Source organism: Myxocyprinus asiaticus, chromosome 10 (assembly GCF_019703515.2).
Source record: "Myxocyprinus asiaticus isolate MX2 ecotype Aquarium Trade chromosome 10, UBuf_Myxa_2, whole genome shotgun sequence".
NCBI classification, from domain to species: domain Eukaryota; kingdom Metazoa; phylum Chordata; class Actinopteri; order Cypriniformes; family Catostomidae; genus Myxocyprinus; species Myxocyprinus asiaticus.
The window spans coordinates 40996581-41020531 of record NC_059353.1 but is presented as its reverse complement, the minus strand read 5'-3'; the positions used below and the strand labels follow the sequence as shown (position 1 = coordinate 41020531).

Genomic DNA, 23951 nt, shown 5'->3' with positions numbered 1-23951 from the left:
TCTTTTCTTTTGCATTACAAGAGAATCCAGAGTGAAATATTTTAGCAGATCTCATGTTCAACACCTCTTTGTGACAGTAGGGGGTGTGAAACACTACATTTTGCTTAAGTTTCAGCCACAGTTGAACCAATGAGAAGTTTCCAGAATGGGTGGGCTCTTGGTTGATGACTCATAAAATAACTCCTTATTTGTCTCAAATGCCAAAGGCATGTGGTCTAAAATGAATTTCCATACAGAAAATAAAAAGTCTTCTGATACTGAACAAAATGGACAGAGTTTTTGTGTAGGCCAACAAATGTAGACAAGACTGTGGTCTTTGTCTGACACATTGATTTCTCACATCTTTTAATAAAATCATGGTTTAATCTGCAACTTTCTGGCCTTTAATTGTGGTGCAAAAGAATTCCATTTTTAACTGGTGACTTCACCTTAATGTTTACAAACAGAAATATTTCTTTACAGCTTTGTGAACTGTCATTGAATGGTTGCAAAATCCCAAAAGTGATGATTTCTATATGGCAGAGGAAGGTCAAACCCACAACTGAACTGATTGGAACCGCTGAATCCTGCTCTATTTAAAAGATCATTATCTTCTAGTTTCACATATGGGGGCATAGGGCTATCACTAATGAGAATTTTCTCATGAGCTCCATGCTGGCATGACCTCTTTACTTTAGACCCGTTAGAGATAAGCTGCTTTCTCGGAAGCATCCCACAATCCAATTTTGTTGTTAGCAAGACTCTTTTTTTATATTGACATATCCTGGCACTAGACTGAAATGTGGAGTTCATAATAATATAATTGCATCAAGCACCTTTTTTTTTTTTTTTTTAATTTATTTATTTATTTATTTATTTTTAAAGAATACTACCCGCACTACTAATATATATATATATATATATATATATATATATATATATATATATATATATATGTGTGTGTGTGTGTGTGTGTGTGTATATGTATATATATATATAGTCTTATTGTGTATTCTATATATACTTTATTTTCTATTCAACTTTTATTTTATTCTATTTTTTTTTATTTATTATTATTATTATTATTATTATTATTATCTCTGTCTTGTTGCTGTATTGTATTGTTGTGCACTGGATACTCCTGTCACCAAGACAAATTCCATGTATGTGTAAGCATACCTGGCAATAAAGCTGATTCTGTTTCTGATAACATTATTAATTGGTAATGTATCCTAAATGCCTTAAACAAATGTATGTGCTAAACTTATTAACACTTGACTCTTGAGTTTAGAGGAACCTGTGGGTCAAACGTCCAGTGAGTCACTGCAGGATGTGATGCATGGCAATGAAAAATGAAACATGGTGTTTCCAGCCAATAACTGGAGAGAATTTTTGAATATATTTTCACTTCGTCCAATAGGACGTTAGGTGGGCGTGTCTCTGGACATTTTTCTCAGTGAACCTCTACAGCAGCAGTTTCGCACTCAATAGATGCGCATTGAGTGTGGTGTTTGACTCTGCTGCAGCTGCCAGAACTACAATTTGTCTTCTAGTACTATTAAAAACATAATAAATTCAACTCAGTTAGCTCGACAGGACTGAGATGTTACAATTTAGGGCTTCATTTGTGCTGAAGGAGTTGATTCAAACCAGCCATAAGCGTTCGCTGTATGACATTTTAAGGCATAAGCAGACTTTACCTAACGCGTACTGCTTTACCACTGCTTATCCGAATAGCAAAATATCTCAGTTTAAAATTGTCTACAATGGAAGACATCTGCCTTTCATACGACCTTCATCTGGGAGAAGATTCTTATGGTCAAAGACTGAGGGAGAGATTGAACATACAGAGCCAGTGAAGAAAGATGAAACCGTCCAGGAAGCCGCGGCAGACAAGTACGATATTAATTTATGTATGCCGTTTGGTCATGACTTATTTCTTTACTGGTCATAATTATACAGCATGTTCAACTCAAGCGCCAAAATATTCCTGAGGACGCTGCGTCTTTTTGGCGCCGTGTCAAATTAAGAACTTCAACGGTTAAAAAACGCGCCTCGAGACGCACGCGTTCGTGGCGCTGCGTTTAGTGTTTTTAGCGTACACATGTGTTTGGTGTATCTGTGCACTCGTAGATTTGAAGCTATATTTGAAGTGCTGCGTGCTGTGGTGGCGTAAGAAGATCCACGTTTCCTGAGTGGAAGTTGGAGAGGGGAGTGGTGGTGGCCTTTATCAGCTGCTGTGGAATGTAAATTACCTACATCCTCAGAGCTTTGGGAGACCATTAACACTACAGTTTGTTCAGTTACAACACATGGGCGTTTTACTCTTGTAAAAGCAGATACATCATATCTATTATATGTTTATAGATATCTAAAGGCGTTTTCATTTCTTCTTCTTTGGAGTGGAAAATAACTCTGGCAGTAGAATCATTCGCTCTTTCGCGCTCTTCTGGTTCACACGCTCATCATGACTCATCGCTCGTCTGGCCTTATGGATTATTTATAAGATGACGCAGGAGGTTCGTGCTGTGCCTGCAGATACACTTTAATCGAGAGCTTGACCATTATCCTCTTGATAATATTGTGTTCAGTTTGGGTTACCATCCTGGCTCAGGGATGGACAAGGTGACATGTTCCAGACAGTCATCTGGGACCAAGTGTAAAATTTAGGGCGGTTTTCTGTAAAATCCGTGGCAATCTGTGTGTACTTTAACTTGTACCCAACAGCACCTGGTAAAAGTGTAACTTCTTGAATTAACATATATTGAGAAAAAAAAAAGATGTTTTGGGGAGTTGCTATTTTGTCATTACTATTAGTGAGACACTGGGCATTTGTTAAAATGGCATAAAATGTTCAAATTGGATTACTAAAGAGTAAAATGTTGAATTACAGCCAGTTACGCAATTAAGAGTGTGCAAGGTAGTAATGGAGTGAGTATCAGCATAAAGTCTGGTCCAGTTTTCTGCTTATTTGAGAAGGGTCTGTCTGCTTCCTGCAAGACTACTTAAAGTTACGCCCCCTTTCAAAAAAATGGCGAAATGCTGAAGTCTTGCAACTAGGGGTGGATAAAAATATCGATTTTCGGATGTATCGCGATCTTCATTTGAACTATCTTGGCATAGGTTGATATATAAGATCGATCTTTTACTCTATGCGCAACCCTTCTCTACAATCAGAGGAAATCAGTCGCAGGTAAATGTTTACATTTCACTCACCAGTAATTGTGTAGTATACACTGATCAGCCTGAACATTAAAACCACTGACAGGTGAAGTGAATAACATCGATTATCTCATTACAATGGCACCTGTCAAAGGGTGGAATATATTAGGCAGCAAGTGAACAGTCAGTTCTTGAATTTCGTGTGTTTGAAGCAAGAAAAATGGGCAAGCGTAAGGATCTGAGTGACTTTGACAAGGGCCAAATCGTGATGGCTAGACGACTGGGTCAGAGCATCTCCAAAACGGCAGGTCTTGTGGGGTATTTTGCACATGCATGAACTCAGTTTTGCAAAGCAAGAGATCTCACATTTCTCGTTTGTATTTGCACATTCCACAACATGCGTCATCGCACCCTTGGCCCTGCCCACTGGCGCGCAGTTCAAGTCCAGATGGCAGGACTTGTGTAACACCAAAGGGGACCCATCTGGACTATTCTTTTATTATTTTGGATATAAACATGAACTACATAGACTCTTTGACTGCTGCCATTTATTTCGCTGCTTTTAAAAGACGTGGTGTCAATTTACAACTCTGAAAGAGAGAAGTAAATTTCTCATTCAGCTGCTGCCTCTGTCATGGACACGTTCTTTTGCCCATCTGCGCTATTTTTAATTGTTAATCTGTGTAAACATAGGACGTCTTTGATGATGGACGTCTTTGACGATGGAGGTCTTTGACCGTTTCGAGGTGTTTCCGCCTCAGTGCGCCTTCAGTATGTGCATCATTTTACCATTCTTTGGACTATTTATGTTTTTTTTGGGCTCATGTCAGCATGGATTGCTTGTGAATAAACAAAATACGATTCAAGCTTTACAAAACACTTAAAATGTTAATAGTTTCATTCATGAATATTTCAAATGTCATGACTGTTTGATAGTTTATGGTCATCTATGCTCGAGATGAACAGTTTAATATATTCAGATGCAATGTGCTGGATGTGCGTTGTGTGTAAACCCTGCAATTTTGTTTTATAATGTTGAGGTTCATTCTCTTCTGGATGTGTTTGCTGAATTTTAGGGGCTGCATGATGTTAGCCAATCATTACATTGAAGTTTTTTTTTTGTGTGTGATTTTTTTTATTTATTTATTTGTTTTTTTGTTTTGTTTTTTTTTTGCCTCAGTCCGGGTAGCGGAGGATGAATCCCAGTTGCCTCCGCGTCTGAGAACGTCAACCCGTGCATCCTATCACGTGGCTTGTTGAGCATGTTGCCGTGGAGACATAGCACGAGGCAACCACGCTCAACTCACCATGCGCCCCACTGAGAACGAACCACATAATAGCGATCACAAGGAGGTTACCCCATGTGACTCTACCCTCCCTAGCAACCAGGCCAATTTGGTTGCTTAGGAGACCTGGCTGGAGTCACTCAGCATGCCCTGGGATTCGAACTAGCGAACTCCAGGGGTGGTAGCCAGTGTCTTTACCACTGAGCAACCCAGGCCCCCACGTTTAAGTTTTAAGGAGTTGGTTAGGCCAAATCCGAGCATTTCAGACAGAGGGCCAAAAACATCCTGGGAAATGATCATATACTGTATTTCTAAATTGTGACTGTTTTGGTGCAAAAAAAACTTTACTAACATATTCATTGGACCTCAGAGAAGATAATAAAATTATTTAAAAAAAATCTCTTCATGATCCCTTTAATGCTGTGTGTGACAGATCGTGGCAGCTGCCCATTCAAAGGGAGCAAGGTGCAACACTCTCTGACCGATGAATATCAGAGGTCATGTTGAGCAATACTATACAACTTATTGAAATGTATCATATCTCATGTATTCGCCCAGTCTGTTAATGTTAAAATAACATGGAGAATATTTTGTGCTTTTCCGTTAGTGCTCAAGTGACACCAAGTGACAATCGCGCACACAGTTTAATGTTTCATTCGCTAGTCTCTCACCACAAATCACACAGACAGTTCGCACTCCATTGCCTCAATGAAACCAAATTCAATACAAATAAGTAAATCATAATAAATCCACATAAAAAAAATAATACATAATAAATAAGACCAAATAAATCCTAGTTTTCTTTTTACCACGTTTTTCTATTCTACCTGACGCTTTGCCATAGTCACTAATTTGGTTTGGCTAGCTAGCCTGTTGTTTTGATCGTTGCTCAGTACTGTACAATTAGAACAAGCAGTTTTGTCACATCTTTAAAAAACCTGCATCCTTACCACTATCGCGAGATGCACACCTTAAAAAACAAACAAAAAAACATCCTATGTTAGATATACTGTATGTCTTGTCTTTTCATATATCACATAAACTATTTATTATGATTAAAATAATCAGAATGGCCCTGTTTAATTGTGCTTAATTATAAAAATTATTTTTACTTTTTCCACATATTACATTTTTTTCTTCTTGTAACTCTCAAAATAGAGAGAGCTTTGCGATGTTAACTATGAACTAACATGAACTAATAATGAACAATTGTAATTTTATTAACTAACATTACAATGTTACATTATATGTAATATTTTTACTGTACTAAATCTAAAATGACCATAATACGTCATTAGAGAATTAGGAAAAAGTTGAAATACTGGCTTCTCCGGAATTTCTGTTTATGTTTTGGCCTGCGTGATCCCGCCCACTGCCCACTCACCAATAGTATTTAGACACCGCAGGGTTGCCAGATTTGAACAAGTTTGCAGGCAAACAACTCCGTGTGCTGCAGCCATGAAAGCCAGCAAATGAACTGGATCAGAGATAACAGATTCCACCCGATCTAAAAAGCCTCGCCATCCATCTAAAAACCACCATGACCAGAGGCGTAGTAAAACAAGGATAAATATTGTAGATGCCTTTGGAGGATGGAGACAGCTTAAAGCCCAGAAATCCTTTAAAACGGATGCTGAGTTGGCTAATTTGCATGTCAACATTCTGGCAACCCGAATGAGCTTCGATTCTGGGGCGGGGCAGACAACTCCCCAATATTTTGAATTTGGACTGTAGTACCCATTTCAAATACTTGTTGTCAATCTTACATATAACACTGTGGCAGGGAGGAGGGGGGGGCCGTGTCGTGATGCTGCACACCCGGCCCCTAATCAGGCTAATCAAGCCCTGGAGAGGGATAAAGGCGACCGGAGGTTCGAGAGAGAGAGTGTTACGGACAGCTGCCCTGAATGTGTTTACGTTTGTGTCTTTTTGTTTAATTAAAAGATTATTTATATTGTCAAGCTGGTTCTCGCCTCCTCCTTTCCAGGTTTTGGCACCAGTGTAACAAAGTTCAGTGGAAAGGAGGCGAGAACCAGCTTGACAATATAAATAATCTTTTAATTAAACAAAAAGACACAAACGTAAACACATGCAGGGCAGCTGCCCGTAACACTCTCTCTCTCTCTCTCTCTCTCTCGAACTGACAATCCCTCTCCAGGGCTTGATTAGCCTGATTAGGGGCCGGGTGTGCAGCATCATGACCCGGCCCCGCCCTCCTCCCTGCCACAAGCACCTTTAATAAAGGCTGTAAAAATATATTGTTCATTGTTTGTTCATGATACTTAATGCATTAACTAATGTTAACGAATGGAACCTTTTTATATAGTTACCAAAATGACATTAAAATGACATTAATTGTGAATTGCTAACATTTATTTGTTTTATTTGTCAATATCAAAAGGTCATTGTGACATACTGGCAAGCAGTAAAAACCATGAGAGCATCACACACAGAGGAGAGAGGTTCAAAAACAAGAAAAATATATCCATTACAAGCTCTAAAACTGCTCCAGTGAGAAATCATTAATATCTATAATTTGTTTATGGTCTTTGGCTTTTTGCTGTAACACAAAGCACTCATTATTAAGCAAGTGCATGAAGACGTGGTGCGGTTATGGTTAAAATGTAACTGCCGTGATTAGGGGTAATTTGACCAACATTAATCTGATTTAAATTGGGATCTTCACAGAATAGCGCTGAGTGACTGATGAGATATTGAGAGCACCTGGAAATTAGTTATTGATATTGTTGTGTTGCCATGGGGATATTCTGTGTGTTCCGAGTGTTCGGCTGTGTTTAAACCAGTCTGTTGATGTTACGGGTGAAAATGGGGGCACAGGCTGATCATTTGGTCCTGAAGCTGATCACAGACACCAAATTGCATGCTGTCACAGACTCTCAGAGCTACTCTTCTGTTACCTTGACAACAAGACTAACAGGTCATAATGATGAGAGAAGGTGTAAGAGCACTGGGAGATTTAATTGTAGAATTGCTCTCTCAATGTTCGAACCTTTATGTAGGGATTAACCGATATGAGTTTTTAATGGCTGATGCTGATATGGATTTGTATATAGACATAAATTGGCCATTTAGTGCTGATAAAAACTGTGTAAAACAGGCCTAATTTAATGACAGTGAGTGAGATGTACACAAAATTGCTGAATTTAAATGAACACACTCATGTATTTTACAATATTCTCCCTCCCCAAAAAAAAGTATATGAGGAAATATGTGCTTCACAAGGCCGATAAAGGTATAAAGCCCATAATATGTAATAAAGGCTTATACAATTAAATAAAATTGCCAGACAGATATATCGGTCTATAAGTATTCTGAACCTCAAGCTCTTTTCCAGATCCTCTGTATTATCTGTTGTAGTCTTTATAGCATATTGTCAGCAGGAACCTTCAGGAGGTCAGCATACGTTTCTTTTATTGATTTCTGGAATGATTGATTTCAAATCAAATCAAATCACTTTTATTGTCACACAACCATATACACAAGTGCATTCCGAGCAACATAGCAGTCATGACAGTGATGAGACATATACCAATCTACAATAAACATCAAATTTACACAACACAATTTAAAATCTAATATACACATAATTACACACAATACAATATACAAATAATAACATACAATGAACATTATACAATACACACAATACAGAATACACATTATACAATAATTTTTTTTAAATATATATATAGTACATATAAAATGTACAGTATGTTGTATTGTACTGTAAACATTCAGGCTGTCGGTTGATAGTCAGTTGCCAGTGTGCTGTTAAGAGAATATAATTTATGACAGTCCAGTGTGAGATAATAAGATTAATAAAGTGCAGTGCTGATGTATATTGATCGTGAGAGATCAAGAGTTCAAAAGTCTGATTGCTTGGGGGAAGAAGCTGTCATGAAGTCGGCTGGTGCGGGTCCTGATGCTGCGATACCACCTGCCTGATGGTAGCAGTGAGAACAGCCCATGGCTCGGGTGGCTGGAGTCTCTGATGATCCTCCGAGCTTTTTTCACACACCGCCTGGTATATATGTCCTGGAGGGAGGGAAGTTCACCTCCAATGATGTGTCTGGCAGTTCGCACCACCCTTTGCAGGGCTTTGCGGTTATGGGCGGTGCTATTGCCGTACCAGGCGGAGATGCAGCCAGTCAGGATGCTCTCTACAGTGCTTTCGTAGAACCGTGTGAGGATGTGGCGGTTCATTCCAAACTTCCTCAGCCATCTCAGGAAGAAGAGGCGCTGATGAGCCTTCTTCACAACGGCCTCAGTGTCATTTTGACCATGTGAGTTCCTGGTATGGACACCCAGAAACTTGAAGCTGCTGACTCTCTCCACTGGTGCTCCATTGATGGTGATGGGGCTGTGTTCTCTTTCTCTTCTCCTGAAGTCCACCACAAGCCCCTTTGTCTTACTGACACTGAGGGAGAGGTTGTGCTCCTGACACCAGTGTGTCAGAGTGTGCACCTCCTATCTGTAGGCTGTTTCATCATTGTCAGTGATCAGACCTACCACCGTCGTATCTTCAGCAAACTTAATGATGGCATTGGAGCTATGTGTTGCCACACAGTCATGTGTGTACAGGGAATACAGGAGTGGGCTAAGAACACAGCACTGTGGTGCTCCAGTGTTGAGGGTCAGTGATAAGGAGATGTTGCTGCCCATTCTAACCACCTGGCGTCTGCTTGACAGGAAGTCCAGGATCCAGCTGCACAGCGAGCTGTTTAAGCCCAGAGCCTGGAGTTTTTCATCAAGCTTGGAGGGCACTATTGTGTTGAATGCTGAGCTGTAGTCTACAAACAGCATTCTCAGTGTTCCTTTTTTCCAGGTGGGAGAGAGCAGTGTGTATTGTAGATGCAATGGCAACATCAGTGTAGTGGTTGTTGCGGTAAGCAAAATGCATTGGGTCCAGTGATGGAGGCAACACAGAGCAGATGTAATCTCTGATTAGTCTCTCAAAGCATTTGCTGATGATGGGGTCAGAGCAACAGGACGCCAGTCATTTAAGCAAGTGATTTTGGATTGCTTTGGTACAGGCACAATGGTGGACGTTTTAAAGCATGTGCCATCCTGGTTTCATTTTATTTCTTATGTTCACAAGAGAGTTCCAGATCAGTTTTATTTTCCATTCTTGCAGTTGTAATGTTCCATCAAAATGGGTGTGGTGGCTGCATGTCTAGAGCCCACAACCAGCAAACAGACATCAAGGAGCATTCAGTGGACTGCACTGCATTTTCAGTTCTTCTAACTGTTAGAACATGTTACATTTTTGTTAATCAGCCTTTGGATATTTTCAGAATGTTGCTGAAATAAACTATAGTTTAATAGCTTAGAGATTTAATAGCTTAGCAACAGGCTATACATGCAACTCTATTGAAATCAATTGTGAATCTCTGTGCGCTTTGCAAAAGTAACACTATTTGTATGACGTTTTGATGCATAGTATGTAAAGCACAATATAAAACATTAATTCTGCAATTCAAACAGATATACTATAAACAGCTTTAAAAATGCCATAAAACTGCTATAATATGTGAAAAATTATGTTTTAAAAACAAAGGCAATGATCAGTGATGTGCATTTATTAACATTCACGTCATTGTTATTGTAACAAGGTTCTTAAGATGAGCAAGGAGGAGGCGGGAACCAACTTTAATAACAAACTGAACTCAAACATAACATAAACTGCAAAACAAACAAAGATGCACACATACAGCGTCGTGTGTCTCTCTCTCTCGAACTGGCATCCCCGGCTCCTCTTTATCCTTCTCCCGGTGGATTCAGCACTGGGTATCCATAATTACAGCCTGACCACACCCTCCTCCTCGTCACATACCCCCAACACCCTATTCAGGCCAGGGAAACCTTCGGCCTGACTTACTGAGGGCATCTCTCCTCCTCCCTGGTTTTCGGCACCAATGTAACAAGGTTCTTAACATGGGCAAAGAGAAGGCGGGAACCAGCTGAACAGTAACAAACTGAACTCAAATATAACATAAACTGTAAAACAAACAAAGAAGCACACACACAGCTTTGTGCGTCTCTCTCTCTCTCTCTCTCTCTCTCTCTCTCTCTCTCGAACTGGCATCCCCGGCTCCTCTTTAACCCTCTCCCGGCTGATTCAGCACTGGGTGTCCATCGTTATGGCCCGGCCACACCCTCCTCCTCGTCACAGTTATTTTAAAAATGTTTTACACACATTCTGTTGACAATAACCAATCATTCGTACATTTAAAATATATATATATAAACAATTATTTAAAAATTTTACGAACAAAAGATTTAGGATTATGATTATAAATTATATAACATATAAAAACTGTCCTTGTGAAAGCCTTAGCTCATGAAATAATAGCATATAAAGAGTATAATAAAGTAGACTATTAGCTAGTATTAATATAAGCTTTTTAGAAGTTACAGTGTTAATTAGAGCCCGACCGATATGAGATTTTTGAGACCGATACAGATTTTAGAGGGGTAAAATTCACCGATTACCGATATGGTGGTCAATGTAGTTAATTTTTGAGCTGGAATGAAAACAGACCTTTTCTATGTGGATTGTTCACTGATTTTGCACCGATATGACTATGCATAGGTACTCAGAATGCTGCTTTCCTAAACAAATATTTTATCAAAGAATATTTGACATTATTATTATACATTGTCAACAAATTGTAGACATGAACACTGAGAAAATAAAGAATAAATAAAAATACTATAAATAGCTTAAAAAACATCAGTACTGTATGTTCAGTATCAGTCAGTTGCTGACCATTTAAATAAAGAATAAATAAAAATACAATAAATAGCTTAAAAAACATCAGTACTGTTTGTTCAGTATCAGTCAGTTGCTGACCATTTAAATAAAGAATAAATAAAAATACTATAAATAGCTTAAAAAACATCAGTACTGTATGTTCAGTATCAGTCAGTTGCTGACCATTTAAATAAAGAATAAATAAAAATACAATAAATAGCTTAAAAAACATCAGTACTGTATGTTCAGTATCAGTTTCTTACCGTTTAAATAAAGAATAAAAAATAAAAAAATACAGTAAATAGCTAAATAAACATCAGTACTGTTTAGTATCAGTCAAATGCTGACCATTAAATAAAGAATGAATAAAAATGAAATAAATAGCTAAATAAACCTCAGTACTGTTTAGTATCAGTCAAATGCTGACCATTAAAATAAAGGATAAATAAAAATAAAATAAATATCTAAATAAACATCAGTATTACTGTTTAGTATCAGTCAAATGCTGACTATTTTAATACTGCCAGTCAATTACTGGTAGGTTGTAAAACAAGAAGCATTTACATCTGCTGAAACAAGAGAAAAACAGTGGCAGTGGTGTTGCACCGTATTCTGCTATACAAGTTCAGGGGAAACTTTCAACGTTGGAAAACCAGACTTTTAAATATTACATTTTATAAATACAATGACTGGAATTGTTCGGTTGAAGGGGGTACCAAACTGTGAATCCTTAACAAAACAGTTTGGTGAATACATGTTTACACATTAGTTTCCACTGAGCTGACAAGCAATGAAAGTAGCTACGTGGTTAGCTAGTTAGCTATAAGCTCGTTGTCACAGAGAGTAAAAGATAGACCAGCATTGCGTCTCACTCAACAGACACAATCCACCACCGCACCGTTGTCTGCTGAGCTGCAAAAAGATGCTCTGATGTTTACCTTTCAATATGCTACATTACTTACTACACTGACAAACTATAGCTGGCTAACAGCAAACAGACATGTGTGACATGGCTGTCAGGGACAGGGTTAACATTATATTAGTAATATTGAAAAGGGAAAATGATGGGGTCATTGTTTTTAACTTTCCAGTATGTATTTCACAAACTAGTTAGCAGCTTACCGTGAAGACACCGCTCAACTCAGCACCAATTAACTCCGCCCTGTCTGCAGAGCCACCGTCAGTTCAGAGTCAGCTCTGTAAACAATGGAGATGGAGCGCGTTCTGCTGGACAAACTACATAATGACACCAATTCTAAAGTATTGTTTTCTTCATTATATGTTCTGAAAAAAAGTTTTCATATCTGCGCATATCGGTAAAATATACGCCGATACCGATATATCGGTGAAAGGCTAATATCGGATAATAAAGGATAATATCGGCCGACTGATATATCGGTTGTGTTAATCGTTTTAGGTTTTTCATTAAAACTCAATTTAAATAAAAACTGTGAACAATATTCTGTGTTTTAGACAGTTTAGTATATTGCACTGCGTGTAGCATGTTTTTATGGAAACTGCATTCACAACGCATTCTGACTAGAGCGTAACAGTTCAAGTTCACCTGTGTATTCATCGTTTGTGCAGATGTAAGTTGTAATATTACGTTTAAGTTATAGACATAGCTGATTGATCTCATACGGTAGCCTATGCGTGTGAAAGATGTAGCCTAATTAACCCGTTAAACTCTCAATTTACCGGTGATCCGCTGAACCCACACAGCTCAAGCGGGGTAAAATCCCCAATCTTTTTAGATTAATTTTCTTATTAATTCTCATAATTTGTTTTAATGCATACACTGTCTTGACAGCACTTCACAGGGTGAGCTGCAGCGCCAGCACCCATCCTTCACACGGCTTTGATAACAATTTCATATGAAGGCTTGAACTCATCAGTCTCGATGTGTAACATGAGCATAGCTCAGCACAGGTCAGCTATCTCCAGGAGGCTCAAATAACTAAACATGGTGCCAGTGAAAATATCTGTGGCCCAAAAAGCCAAAACCAGCAAGAGATTGATATCTGTTGTCCCTGATGGCCTTAAAACAAAGTCCCATTCAAGGCAAAGCAAGGCATTCTAAATTGTTTCAAAAATTTAAACAAAATCTAACATTAAACAAAGGCAATCTGAGTAAACACAAAATACAGTTTTTAAATGATAAAGATATTTATTGAAGCCAAAAAAGTTATCCAAAACCAACTGTGCCTGTGTGAAAAAGTATTTGCTCTCTTAGTTACTTAATTCCCAAATCTATGAAACTGCATTCATAATGGTATTCAGCTGGACTAGACACACCCAGACCTGATTACTGCCAGACTTGTTCAATCAAATCAACACTAAAATAGAACTTTTTCAGCTGCTTGAAGTTGGCTAAAAGGTCTCACCCCGTGGCACACTATGCCAAGGTTGAAAGAAATTCCAGAAATGATGAGGAAAATGATGATTGGAATACATCAGTCTGGGAAGGGTTACAAAGCTATTTCAAAGACTCTGGAACTCCAAAGAACCACAGTGAGAGCAATTATCTCTAAATGGAGAAAACTTGGCACTGTAGTGAACCTTTTCAGAAGTGGCCATCCTCCAAGAGCACAGCTCATACAGGAAGTCACATAAAAGCCAAGGACAACATACAAGGAACAGCAGACCTCTCTCGCATCAATAAATGTCACTGTTCATGACTCCACTATCAGAAAGACTGGCCAAAAATGCCATTCATGGAAGAGTGACGAGACAAAAACCACTGCTAACCCAGAAGAACATTAAGGCTCCTTGATGATTCTCAAACTTTTTGGGAGAATGTTCTGAGGACTGATGAGTCAAAAGTGGAACTGTTTGGAAGACAGGGGTCCCATTACATCTGGCAAAACTCAAACACAGAATTCCACAAAAAGAACATCATACCTACGGTGAAGAATGGTGGTGGTAGTGTGATGGTGTGGGGATGCTTTGCTGCTTCAGGGCCAGGGCCACTTGCAATAATTGAGGGAAACATGAATTCTGCTCTCTGCCAGAAAATCCTAAAGAAGAACATCCGGTCAACAGTCCGTAAATTGAAGCTCAAACGCAACTGGATTATGCAGCAAGACAATGATCCAAAGCATAGGAGTAAGTCCACCTCTGAATGGCTCAAAAGAAGCAAAATAAAAGTTTTGGAGTGACCTTAAATGGGCAGTTCATGCTTGTGTTGGGCCTCATGTATTCAGATAGAAGACAAAGGCAGGCCTAACAGTCATAAAAACATAACTCAAGCCCCCACCTTCCAAGTCGTAAATTTTACTGATACAAATCGCGCCAAAATCAAACAAAGGGAGTCCAAAACAGACTACAAATCCAGGAAGCCTTGCTCACTAAAGGATCGAGCTCTCAACTCCTATTGGATGAGGCACACAACAGAACGTCCCTCAAACATGACATCATCAGGAGCTCAAATAATTCTGAAATGCTTACAGAATTCACTTCCAGCGACTTAGTTCACCGAATACGGACGTAGCTTTTTGCTGCTCTCCGGTGCAACCTCGTGGCATAAGGAAGTAATGTCCGACTTGAAACTGTAGCCATACAATCTCCATCTCGCTGGACGAGTTGAGATTACTCTGTGTTCCACCGAACACTCTAACGGATCCGAAGGAGACCGCTGAGCAGTTCGCATCTTCATCCGTTGGCCTACAGAAGTGAAGAGATTAAAGATTTCTCTTCCATCTTCAATCAAGTTGACATTTCTGAGTTCTCCGCCAGCCCGCCGAGAATCAACAGCCGTACCGCCCGCCGACAGAGCAAGGAAACGGCCTCCCATCATCACACAAGCCTCGAGGAACCGGGTCAGAGTTAAAGGATGGAGGAAAACACATTCTACCTGTGTCCTCATGCGATTCAAGTAAGAGGTTTACGTCTGGGCAGAGATAGAATATTATAGTGTGTTATTCTTGTGTTTCAAGGTTTTTGCTTGTACAGTTTACGGACCGCCATGTCTGCTCATTATTAATACTCAGGGTATTAATTATCTCAAATTTGTTTTGCTGTATTGTGGTCCAACCAAATTGGATTGTGCATTTTCGCCATCGCGGGTGAGACAGAAACTGAGTTCATCCATTAGAGTCAAATAACGCAGGACTTTTACGAGCCCCGCTCATAAAACCGCGTCTCTGAGTGATGAACACGGCTGCTTTCTCTCCAGCTATCGCGAAATCAGCTTTCGGGCTGTCACTTAATAATCTCTCTCTCTCTCTCTCTCTCTCACTGACCACACTGACACACACACACACACACACACACACACACACTGTCACACACACACCTTATGTGTTATAGGATTATTTTATTTCCATATCTAATCATGTCACTGTTTAGTTTGTAGTTGGAAGTTGGAAGTTTATTGACTGCATTGTATTAATGATTAATTGATATTACTGCATAAATAAACTTTGTTTATATTACAAAGAGAAGTGTTTTGGTTTGTTTTGCATACGCCTGTGTCATGCTGACGGGATGTCAGTGCTCGGATTCAAACCTTCATTCATTGATTTTTTCCTGAAAATCGATATTCTTCGGATGTCGATTTTCCTAAGAAAACAATCTAATATTGAGACTGTTTTAATATTCGGTTATTAGTCCCTGATTCCAGGGTGGTGCCCCGTCAATGTTAATCCTTATTAATATTCTATTGATTTTTGATAATTGATAATTATCTTTGATGATTGTTGAATTTGAATGATCAATAAGCTAGTGTTAATTTTAATTAATGTTTCATCGATGTTAACAATTGATGATTATCTTTTGATAATTGTTGATTTTAAAGGATTAAAAAAAAGCTAACATTGATTCTCATCAATGTTCTATTGATTTTAATAATTAATAATTATCTTTGATAATTATTGCTAATAACCAAACTTGCTCCTAAACGTAGCACACTACATTTACTGGAGTCCCATATGAGGGTTTTAATGAGTTAGATCCAATTAATTAATTTAAATATTAATTAATAACTACAGAAATAATTATTAATTATTCATGCTAAAAAATGTCAGTCTGGTCCAGCTAATGCACTTGTGCATTCTTAAGTTAACTGACAGGCGATGTCTGGATGTAAACAGTGATTGGCTCTTTTACCTGTAAGGGGGGACTTTCTTTTCTACATCCACCATATTGGCGTTACAATTTCTTCCATTTATTTTAATATGAGTGCTCCGTCTCTGGCTAAATAATCTCTGCCTAAAAATAACAGAAAGATGGACAATTCCTGTGCCAATAAATACAGTCTGTGCAATCCATTGACTGGTGGAAAGTCTGTCAATGAGGTTTTCGACACCATACTTCCTGTCTAATGACTTATATAGGTACGCATGAGCTCTCTCCAAAGGTTTAGCTAATTGCGTCCAGGTGACAGTGTGTGAAAAATTGACTGAGCTCTTGTCTGCACTTGTTTTCCAAATCAGTGAAGATATTGCTAAAAGCTGTCAAAAATGGCCCCATCTGACCACAAAGGACATTTAGCTTCAGTTCACATATTATAGATGATTTTTATCATTGTTATTAATGGGTGCTACTGGATGGACAAATTTATAACTGTAAACTAGATTTTCAGGTTTCTAAAGAAAATGTGAGCAGTGCTTGTTCGTGCAAAACCTGTCATCACAATGCTCTTGGTGGTTGCTTGGGCATTGCTATGCAATTCTAGGGTGTTTATAGGTGGTTGCTTACTAGCCCAAGTGAAAAGAGCCCACCCTTAAGACTCTAAGATATTCTGCTCCCAAGATATGACTCGGGTCCTTCCTTCAATGTAAGTCTAAGTGATTTTTCAGCCGTTTTGTTGTCCAAGGCAAAAATCTGATTGGTTAGAATAGTCTGATTGCTTAGAAAAATAATCTCTCCTTAACAAGCTGCACGATTTGAGGTATCAGTTAGGTCCACATAAATGTGCAACACAAGTTGTTATGGACCAAAGTTTTATACCTAGGGTTAAAACCCTAACCCTAAGAGTGACTACTTATATAGTTATTTCAAAGGTGACATTGCTGTAGCATAATTGAGTATCCAGCATTTTGTCAAGAGCAAATACACATGCACTTCAGCATGCGATTATTTAGTACATATTTTCTGAATCAGTTAGACTGCAGTGTGCTTTCAGTTGTCCACTGTTGCAATACATTTGATACCTTTTCTGACCTGTCATTAAACTTAATCCCAAAAGATATTCAGATGAAGAAATTGCTGCAGAAAAAATGTGAATGAAACTGCAGATATGATACCTGAAATTAAATCTATCATGTGGAGTTGCTCTGCCAGCTCTCTCTCTCTCTCTCTCTCTCTCTCTCTCTCTCTCTCTCTCTCTCTCTCTCTCTCTCTCTCTCTCTCTCTCTCTCTCTCTGGTGGGTGAAGATATCTGACACCTGAAACCTGCACTGTTTGTTCTCATAAGCAAGGCTTGTGCAGCAGTGCAGAGTATCTTACCCCCGAGGGCCCCAAAGAGGTGCAACAGAAGTTGCCACAATCCTCTGGAGAGGAAAGGCACATTGTAGTGGTACAACATTGTAACATTTCAGTAAAAAAAAAAAAAACACGAAGGAAAAGAATATTAAGGAAATTACCTTTACATGCAAAAGTAATAGAGCACATAAAGCACTTTAAAATAATTGCAATATTCACAAAATTTCAACCAAAATTGCTGTAAATAAACTCAGCAAAAGAAACAGGACACTTTTTCAGGACACTGTATTTTAAAGATAATTTTGTAAAAATCCAAATAACTTTACAGATCTTTAATGTAAAGGGTTTAAACAATGTTTTCCATGCTTGTTCAATGAACCATAAACAATTAATGAACATGCACCTGTGGAACGGTCATTAAGACACAGCTTACAGACGGGTGGCAATTAAGGTCACAGTTATAAAAACTTAGGGCACTAAAGAGACCTTTCTACTGACTCTAAAAAACACCAAAAGAAAGATGCCCAGTGTCCCTGCTCATCTGCGTGAACGTGCCTTAGGCATGTTGTATGGAGGCATGAGGACTGCAGATGTGGCCAGGGCAATAAATTGTAATATCCGTACTGTGAGACGCCTAAGACAGCACTGCAGGGAGAAGGGAAGGACAGCTGATCGCCCTCGTAGTGGCAGACCATGTGTAACAACACCTGCACAGGATCGGTACATCCGAATATCACACCTGCGGGACAGGTACAGGATGGCAGCAACTGCCCGAGTTACACCAGGAACGCACAATCCCTCCATCAGTGCTCAGACTGTCCGCAGTAGTCTGAGAGAGGCTGGACTGAGGATTTGTATGCCTGTTGTAAGGCAGGTCCTTACCAGACATCACCGGCAACAACGTCGCCTATGGGCACAAACCCACCTTCGCTGGACTGGACAGGACTGGCAAAAAGTGCTCTTCACTGACGAGTCGCGGTTTTGTCTCACAAGGGGTGATGGTCGGACTTGTGTTTATCGTCGAAGGAATGAGCATTACACAGAGGCCTGTACTCTGGAGCGGGATCGATTTGGAGGTGGAGGGTCCGTCATGGTCTGGGGCGGTGTGACACAGCATCATCTGACAGAGCTTGTTGTCATTGCAGGCAATCACAATGCTGTGCGTTACAGGGAAGACATCCTCCTCCCTCATGTGGTACCCTTCCTGCAGGCTCATCCTGACTTGACCCTCCAGCATGACAATGCCACCAGCCATACTGCTCGTTCTGTGCGTGATTTCCTGCAAGACAGGAATGTCGGTGTTCTGCCATGGCCAGGGAAGAGCCCGGATCTCAATCCCATTGAGCACATCTGGGACCTGTTGGATCAGAGGGCTAGGGCCATTCCCCCCCAGAAATGTCCGGTAACTTGCAGGTGCCTTGGTGGAAGAGTGGGGTAACATCTCACAGCAAGAACTGGCAAATCTGGTGCAGTCCATGAGGAGGAGATGCACTGAAGTACTTAATGCAGCTTGTGGCCACACCAGATACTGACTGTTACTTTAGATTTTGACCCTCCCTTTGTTCAGGAACACATTATTCCATTTCTGTTAGTCACATGTCTGTGAAACTTGTTCAGTTTATGTCTTAGTTGTTGAATCGTTTTATGTTCATACAAATATTTATACATGTTAAGTTTGCTGAAAATAAAAGCAGTTGAAAGTGAGAGGACGTTTCTTTTTTTTGCTGAGTTTATATTGTGAATATTCGATGTATGGTCCAGCCCTACAGTGTTGCAAATATATAAATAAGTATTTTGTTAGGCTACATTTATACTTTTGAGAATGCAATGGTTCAAAACAAGTCTTTTGCATATTGAAAAGAAAGTGCTAATGCTAAAGCAGCAGTGTGATTGGTCCAGAGGCCTGTTGGATGAAGCTAGTTGAATAAACTTGGAGTTTCAGAGTAAAGGCCTGTTCACACCAAACCCTTTTTTCTGTACAAATGTTTGTTCCAAACAAGCTTTTGTACGGTAAGAATGGATTCCGATGCCGCTATTCATACAGAGTCCGACAAATCGTCCTCCGACAATCCGAAGGTTTTTTAACGTAGAGTGTTCTGTTTTTTTTTCCTTTGGACTGCGATGAAAACTGTCTGACAAATGAGAAGAGTTTTTTGTCAGGGTGCAACTGCTCAATTCAGCGTGTTGGTGGTGCTAATCAACTGGAAAACACCGTCATTAGACATGCAGCTGATACACACCCAAAATAATATACTTAAAAATTAAAAGTTGCCGTTCATGAACCCTTGGTACCGCAAACATAAACCCGTTCTGTTTTTGAAAGTCTGCTTATGGTGTTTTTTCTTAATGTGCATTATGTAATATGTATATCACTGTGCCTGTTATATTCTCATGGCATTAAAAATAGCAGTGAGGTTCAGAAATTAGTTTGAAATAATCTCGTAGTAAAATCCCATAAAAAGATTTGTTACATGCAATGTTTTAGACAAGCGAATTGCAGAACCACACTCGGGCTCAACAATAAGGACTGCCTAATGGCCCAGGGCAAGTTTAAGAGAGATTCGGGACAGTTGCTAGTAGGGATGGGCATTTTGGTCATTTTGTCTACTCGAGTACTCGTCGAGTTCTTGCACATAGACATGTACAAATACAGTATGCACATATATGTCATACGTCTTTGGCTGCTGCATCGTGTCTCATTGTTCCAATGTCTTTTCTTTAACATAGGCTGTTATATTGTAGTCTGTTACAGTAAGTACAAAATAGGGCATAATCAAAATATAATGCATAATATTTTGTCATTATGTGAAGACTCGCTGGTCAATTCAGTGAAACTTCTTCCTTCAGGTTACCGTAATAAGCTTAGTAAGTGCGCACCACTGTTTCTGAACTGTGTATCTGCAAGCCGTGGTTTCCATGACACAATAATCATAGTGTTTTTCAAATGCAGTGTTAAGTTGAAAATAGTTTTGAAGACACTGCGTTCTGTTACATTCAGCTATGCTCTATCTAGATGTTTGAAAGAAAGATTTCGCCTTGTGTGTGTGTGTGTGTGTGTACGTGCTTCTCCAGAGTGTAGAGTGCCATCTCTGCCCCTAACAGAAAGTCACGCTGTGCTCTGTTGGAGTTTGTTGCTGTGATGATTCATGCTTACTCCCATTTAACTTGGAATTTTAAACTTCATACTGGAAAAACTACATTGGAACGCCACTTTATGTTGGACTTACAACATGTGTGGAAACTTCAGCGATGATTTCGCTGAGATGCAGGTGTGTCATGCAAACATGTCGGCATCGAAGGAGATTTACAGTCAATGATAAACCTTCACTTTTATTAAATAATATACATGAATGAGTCAAAGTTTCAAAATTATATGACAATAAAACCTGTTTGGCAAATGTGTGCAGAGACAGATGTTCAAAACATAGTGGATTAAACATTCTTTTGATTATCATAAACCTGTAGAAAAATCGTTAGCATTGCAGTATCGTTTATCAGTTTGGTTGCTATAAGACTTCTCTGTTGACAATCAAGGTACCGCTGAAAATCAGGGCCTGGGTAGCTCAGTGAGTATTGATGCTGACTACCACCCCTGGAGTCGCGAGTTTGAATCCAGGGTGTGCTGAGTGACTTCAACAAGGTCTCCTTAGCAACCAAATTGGTCCGGTTGCTAGAGAGGGAAGAGACACATGGGATAACCTCCTCGTGGTCGTGATTAGCGGTTCTTGCTCTCAATGGGGCGCGTGGTAAGTTGTGCATGGATCGCAGAGAGTAGCATGAGCCTCCACATGCGTGGTCTCCGCGGTGTCATGCATGACGAGCCACGTGATAAGATGCGCAGATTGATGGTCTCAGAAGCGAAGGCAACTAAGACTTGTCTGCTGCCACCCGGATTGAGGTTGGTAACCGCACCACCACAAGAACCTACTAAGTAGTGGGAATTGGGCATTCCAAATTGGGAGAAAAGGGGATTAAAAAAAAAAGGGTACTGCTGAAATGACAACGTAATCAATCTCAAAATTAAAAATAAGGCCCCTCTTTGATGTAGTGTATAGTTGCCAGGTAGTTGTCAGTGAATTTCGAATTCAGTGAAAAGTCACGTCAAGCATTTTCATTTTCGATCGTCAATTTCATGATCGATCATTGCTGTCACTTCTGAGTACTCAGGTACTCGAGTACTTGTGCCCTTTCCTAGTTGCTAGAACTTTCACTTGCCCGATCGGGCCAGTGCTGCATTTCTTTTTGTTATTAACAATTTTATTGATTCCATTCACATGACAAACACAACATAAAATATGTAATCAATTACATGCATTAAACCCCTCCCCCCGAACATTCCCCAACACCCACCCGACACAAACATGCACTACAGTGGTCACTTACAATTAGTACAGTTAAAAATATGCACATACACATCAAACTAAAAATCCCTCTCCTTTGCCCCTCCCCGAGAACCCTCCAAAAAAGCCAAATATCCACCCCACTTCCTATCAAACACATCCCATTTTCCCAGCTTTCTAAAAATCACCTCCTCAAATGCTGCCACCCTGCCCATCTCCCCGCACCACTCCCGAAACGAGGGTGCCCCAGCCGTCTTCCACTCCCTATAGATAATTTATCTGCCAACCATAACTCCGGCTAGGACCCAACTTTTTAAGTGATTATCCCTAAAATTAATGACCGCCCCATCGCCTAAGATGCAGAGTCTGGGGCAAAATGAAAATTGAGTGTCCAATACGTCACACATAAAGCTCTGAACCCTCAACCAAAAGTCTTGGATCTTAACACATCCCCAAAAAACATGGGTTGTGTCCCCGTCTTCTGATTGGCACCGCCAGCAGGTGGGTGTGTCTTTAAGACCAAGCCTATACAATCTAGAGGGGGTCCCTAAATTGCATCAGATGCACCCTTGAATCTCTAGATGTAGACTTCATGTTTTTTAGAATCCTAGCCCACACTCCCTCCTCCAATACCAAGTGTAAATCTTTCTCCGATAATCTTTTGAGAGAAGTTGAAGCTCCGTCCCTCAGACTCTGAATTAACAGGGAGTAATACACTGATGCCTCATGACCTTTTCCAAAAGCAGTAATCACCACTTCTAGAGTATCTGCCGCTTTAGGGGGGTGTATGCTACTCCCAAAAATAGTACAGAGCAGGTGGTGCAGCTGTAAATACCTAAAGAACTGAGATATGGGAATCCTGACATGTTGAACCATATTTTCAAAAGATCTCAACACTCCACTCTCATATAGGTCACCAGGTGTATTAACCTCCCTCACAATCCACTCTGACCAGCAGAAGGGGAACTTATTAATGCGTAATTTTGGGTTCAGCCATATGCTTGAGGCAACATTTAAATACATGTCCGAATTAAACACTCTAGAAACTTTTGTCCATACCACTTGCAAATGCGAGATAATGGGGTGTGGTTTAACTTCTCCAGTTAGTTTAATAGAAAGGCTTTGCAATGGAAAAATGGGGGCAAGAACTTCCTGTTCAATACAAAACCAGGGAGGGGCTCTCTCAGTTGGAAGCGACCAATGAGTCAAATGTCTGAGACTGAATGTATAATAATAAAACAAAATATTGGGTAGGCCAAGCCCACCTTTGTCAATCGGCCTATGTAACTTATTGAAATGTAATCTGGGACGCTTACCATTCCAAATGAAGTACTTGGTTATGCTATCAAATTGCTTTAAATAAGAGAGGGGGACATGTACAGGGAGAGACTGTAGCAGGTAGTTGAATTTTGGAATACAATTCATTTTAATAACATTAACCTGCCCACATCGCTCGAAAACCTTTTTATTAAGGGGTCAAAATGAACTCACACGAATTTGCTGGGAATAAAATGCCCAAATATTTAATGCCCTGTTTGGGCCACTGGAAGGTGCCCGGCTGAAAAGCCGTTACTGGGCAGTATGCTGTCAGAGCCAAAGCTTCGGATTTAGACCAATTGACTCTGTATCCTGAGAATTTAGAAAAGGAATTAATAATTCTGTGGAGGCAAGGCATAGATCTAGTGGGGTCAGAGACGAATAATAAAATACCATCTGCGTGAGCAAAAGCTTATGTGCCATACCTCTTCCACCACCCCTGGAAAATCATTTTCCTTTCTTATCGCGGCTGCCAATGGTTCCAGGGCAAGACAGAACAATAATGGGGTAAGAGGGCAACCCTGCCGGGTGCCCCTGTCCAAAGTAAAATAATCTGAAATTAATCTATTTGTTTGTACCGGCACTACCGGGTGTCTATAAAGTAACTTAATCCATCCAATAAAAGTATTCCCGAACCCGTATATTTCCAGAATCTTAATAAAATTCCAT

General features: G+C 39.7%; 1 protein-coding gene across 3 annotated transcripts in view; it reads left to right on the top strand.

Moving 5' to 3' along the window:
- Nucleotides 1-1451: 1451 nt before the first annotated feature.
- LOC127447109 (glutaminase kidney isoform, mitochondrial-like) overlaps nucleotides 1452-23951 on the top strand; it is a 77399-nt gene continuing 54899 nt past the window's right edge. For all 3 annotated transcript variants that reach the window (XM_051708677.1, XM_051708676.1, XM_051708675.1), the window contains exon 1: nucleotides 1452-1875. In XM_051708677.1, the coding sequence (XP_051564637.1) occupies nucleotides 1583-1875 (293 nt within the window). In that variant the 5' untranslated portion in view covers nucleotides 1452-1582. The remainder of the gene's footprint in view (nucleotides 1876-23951) is intronic.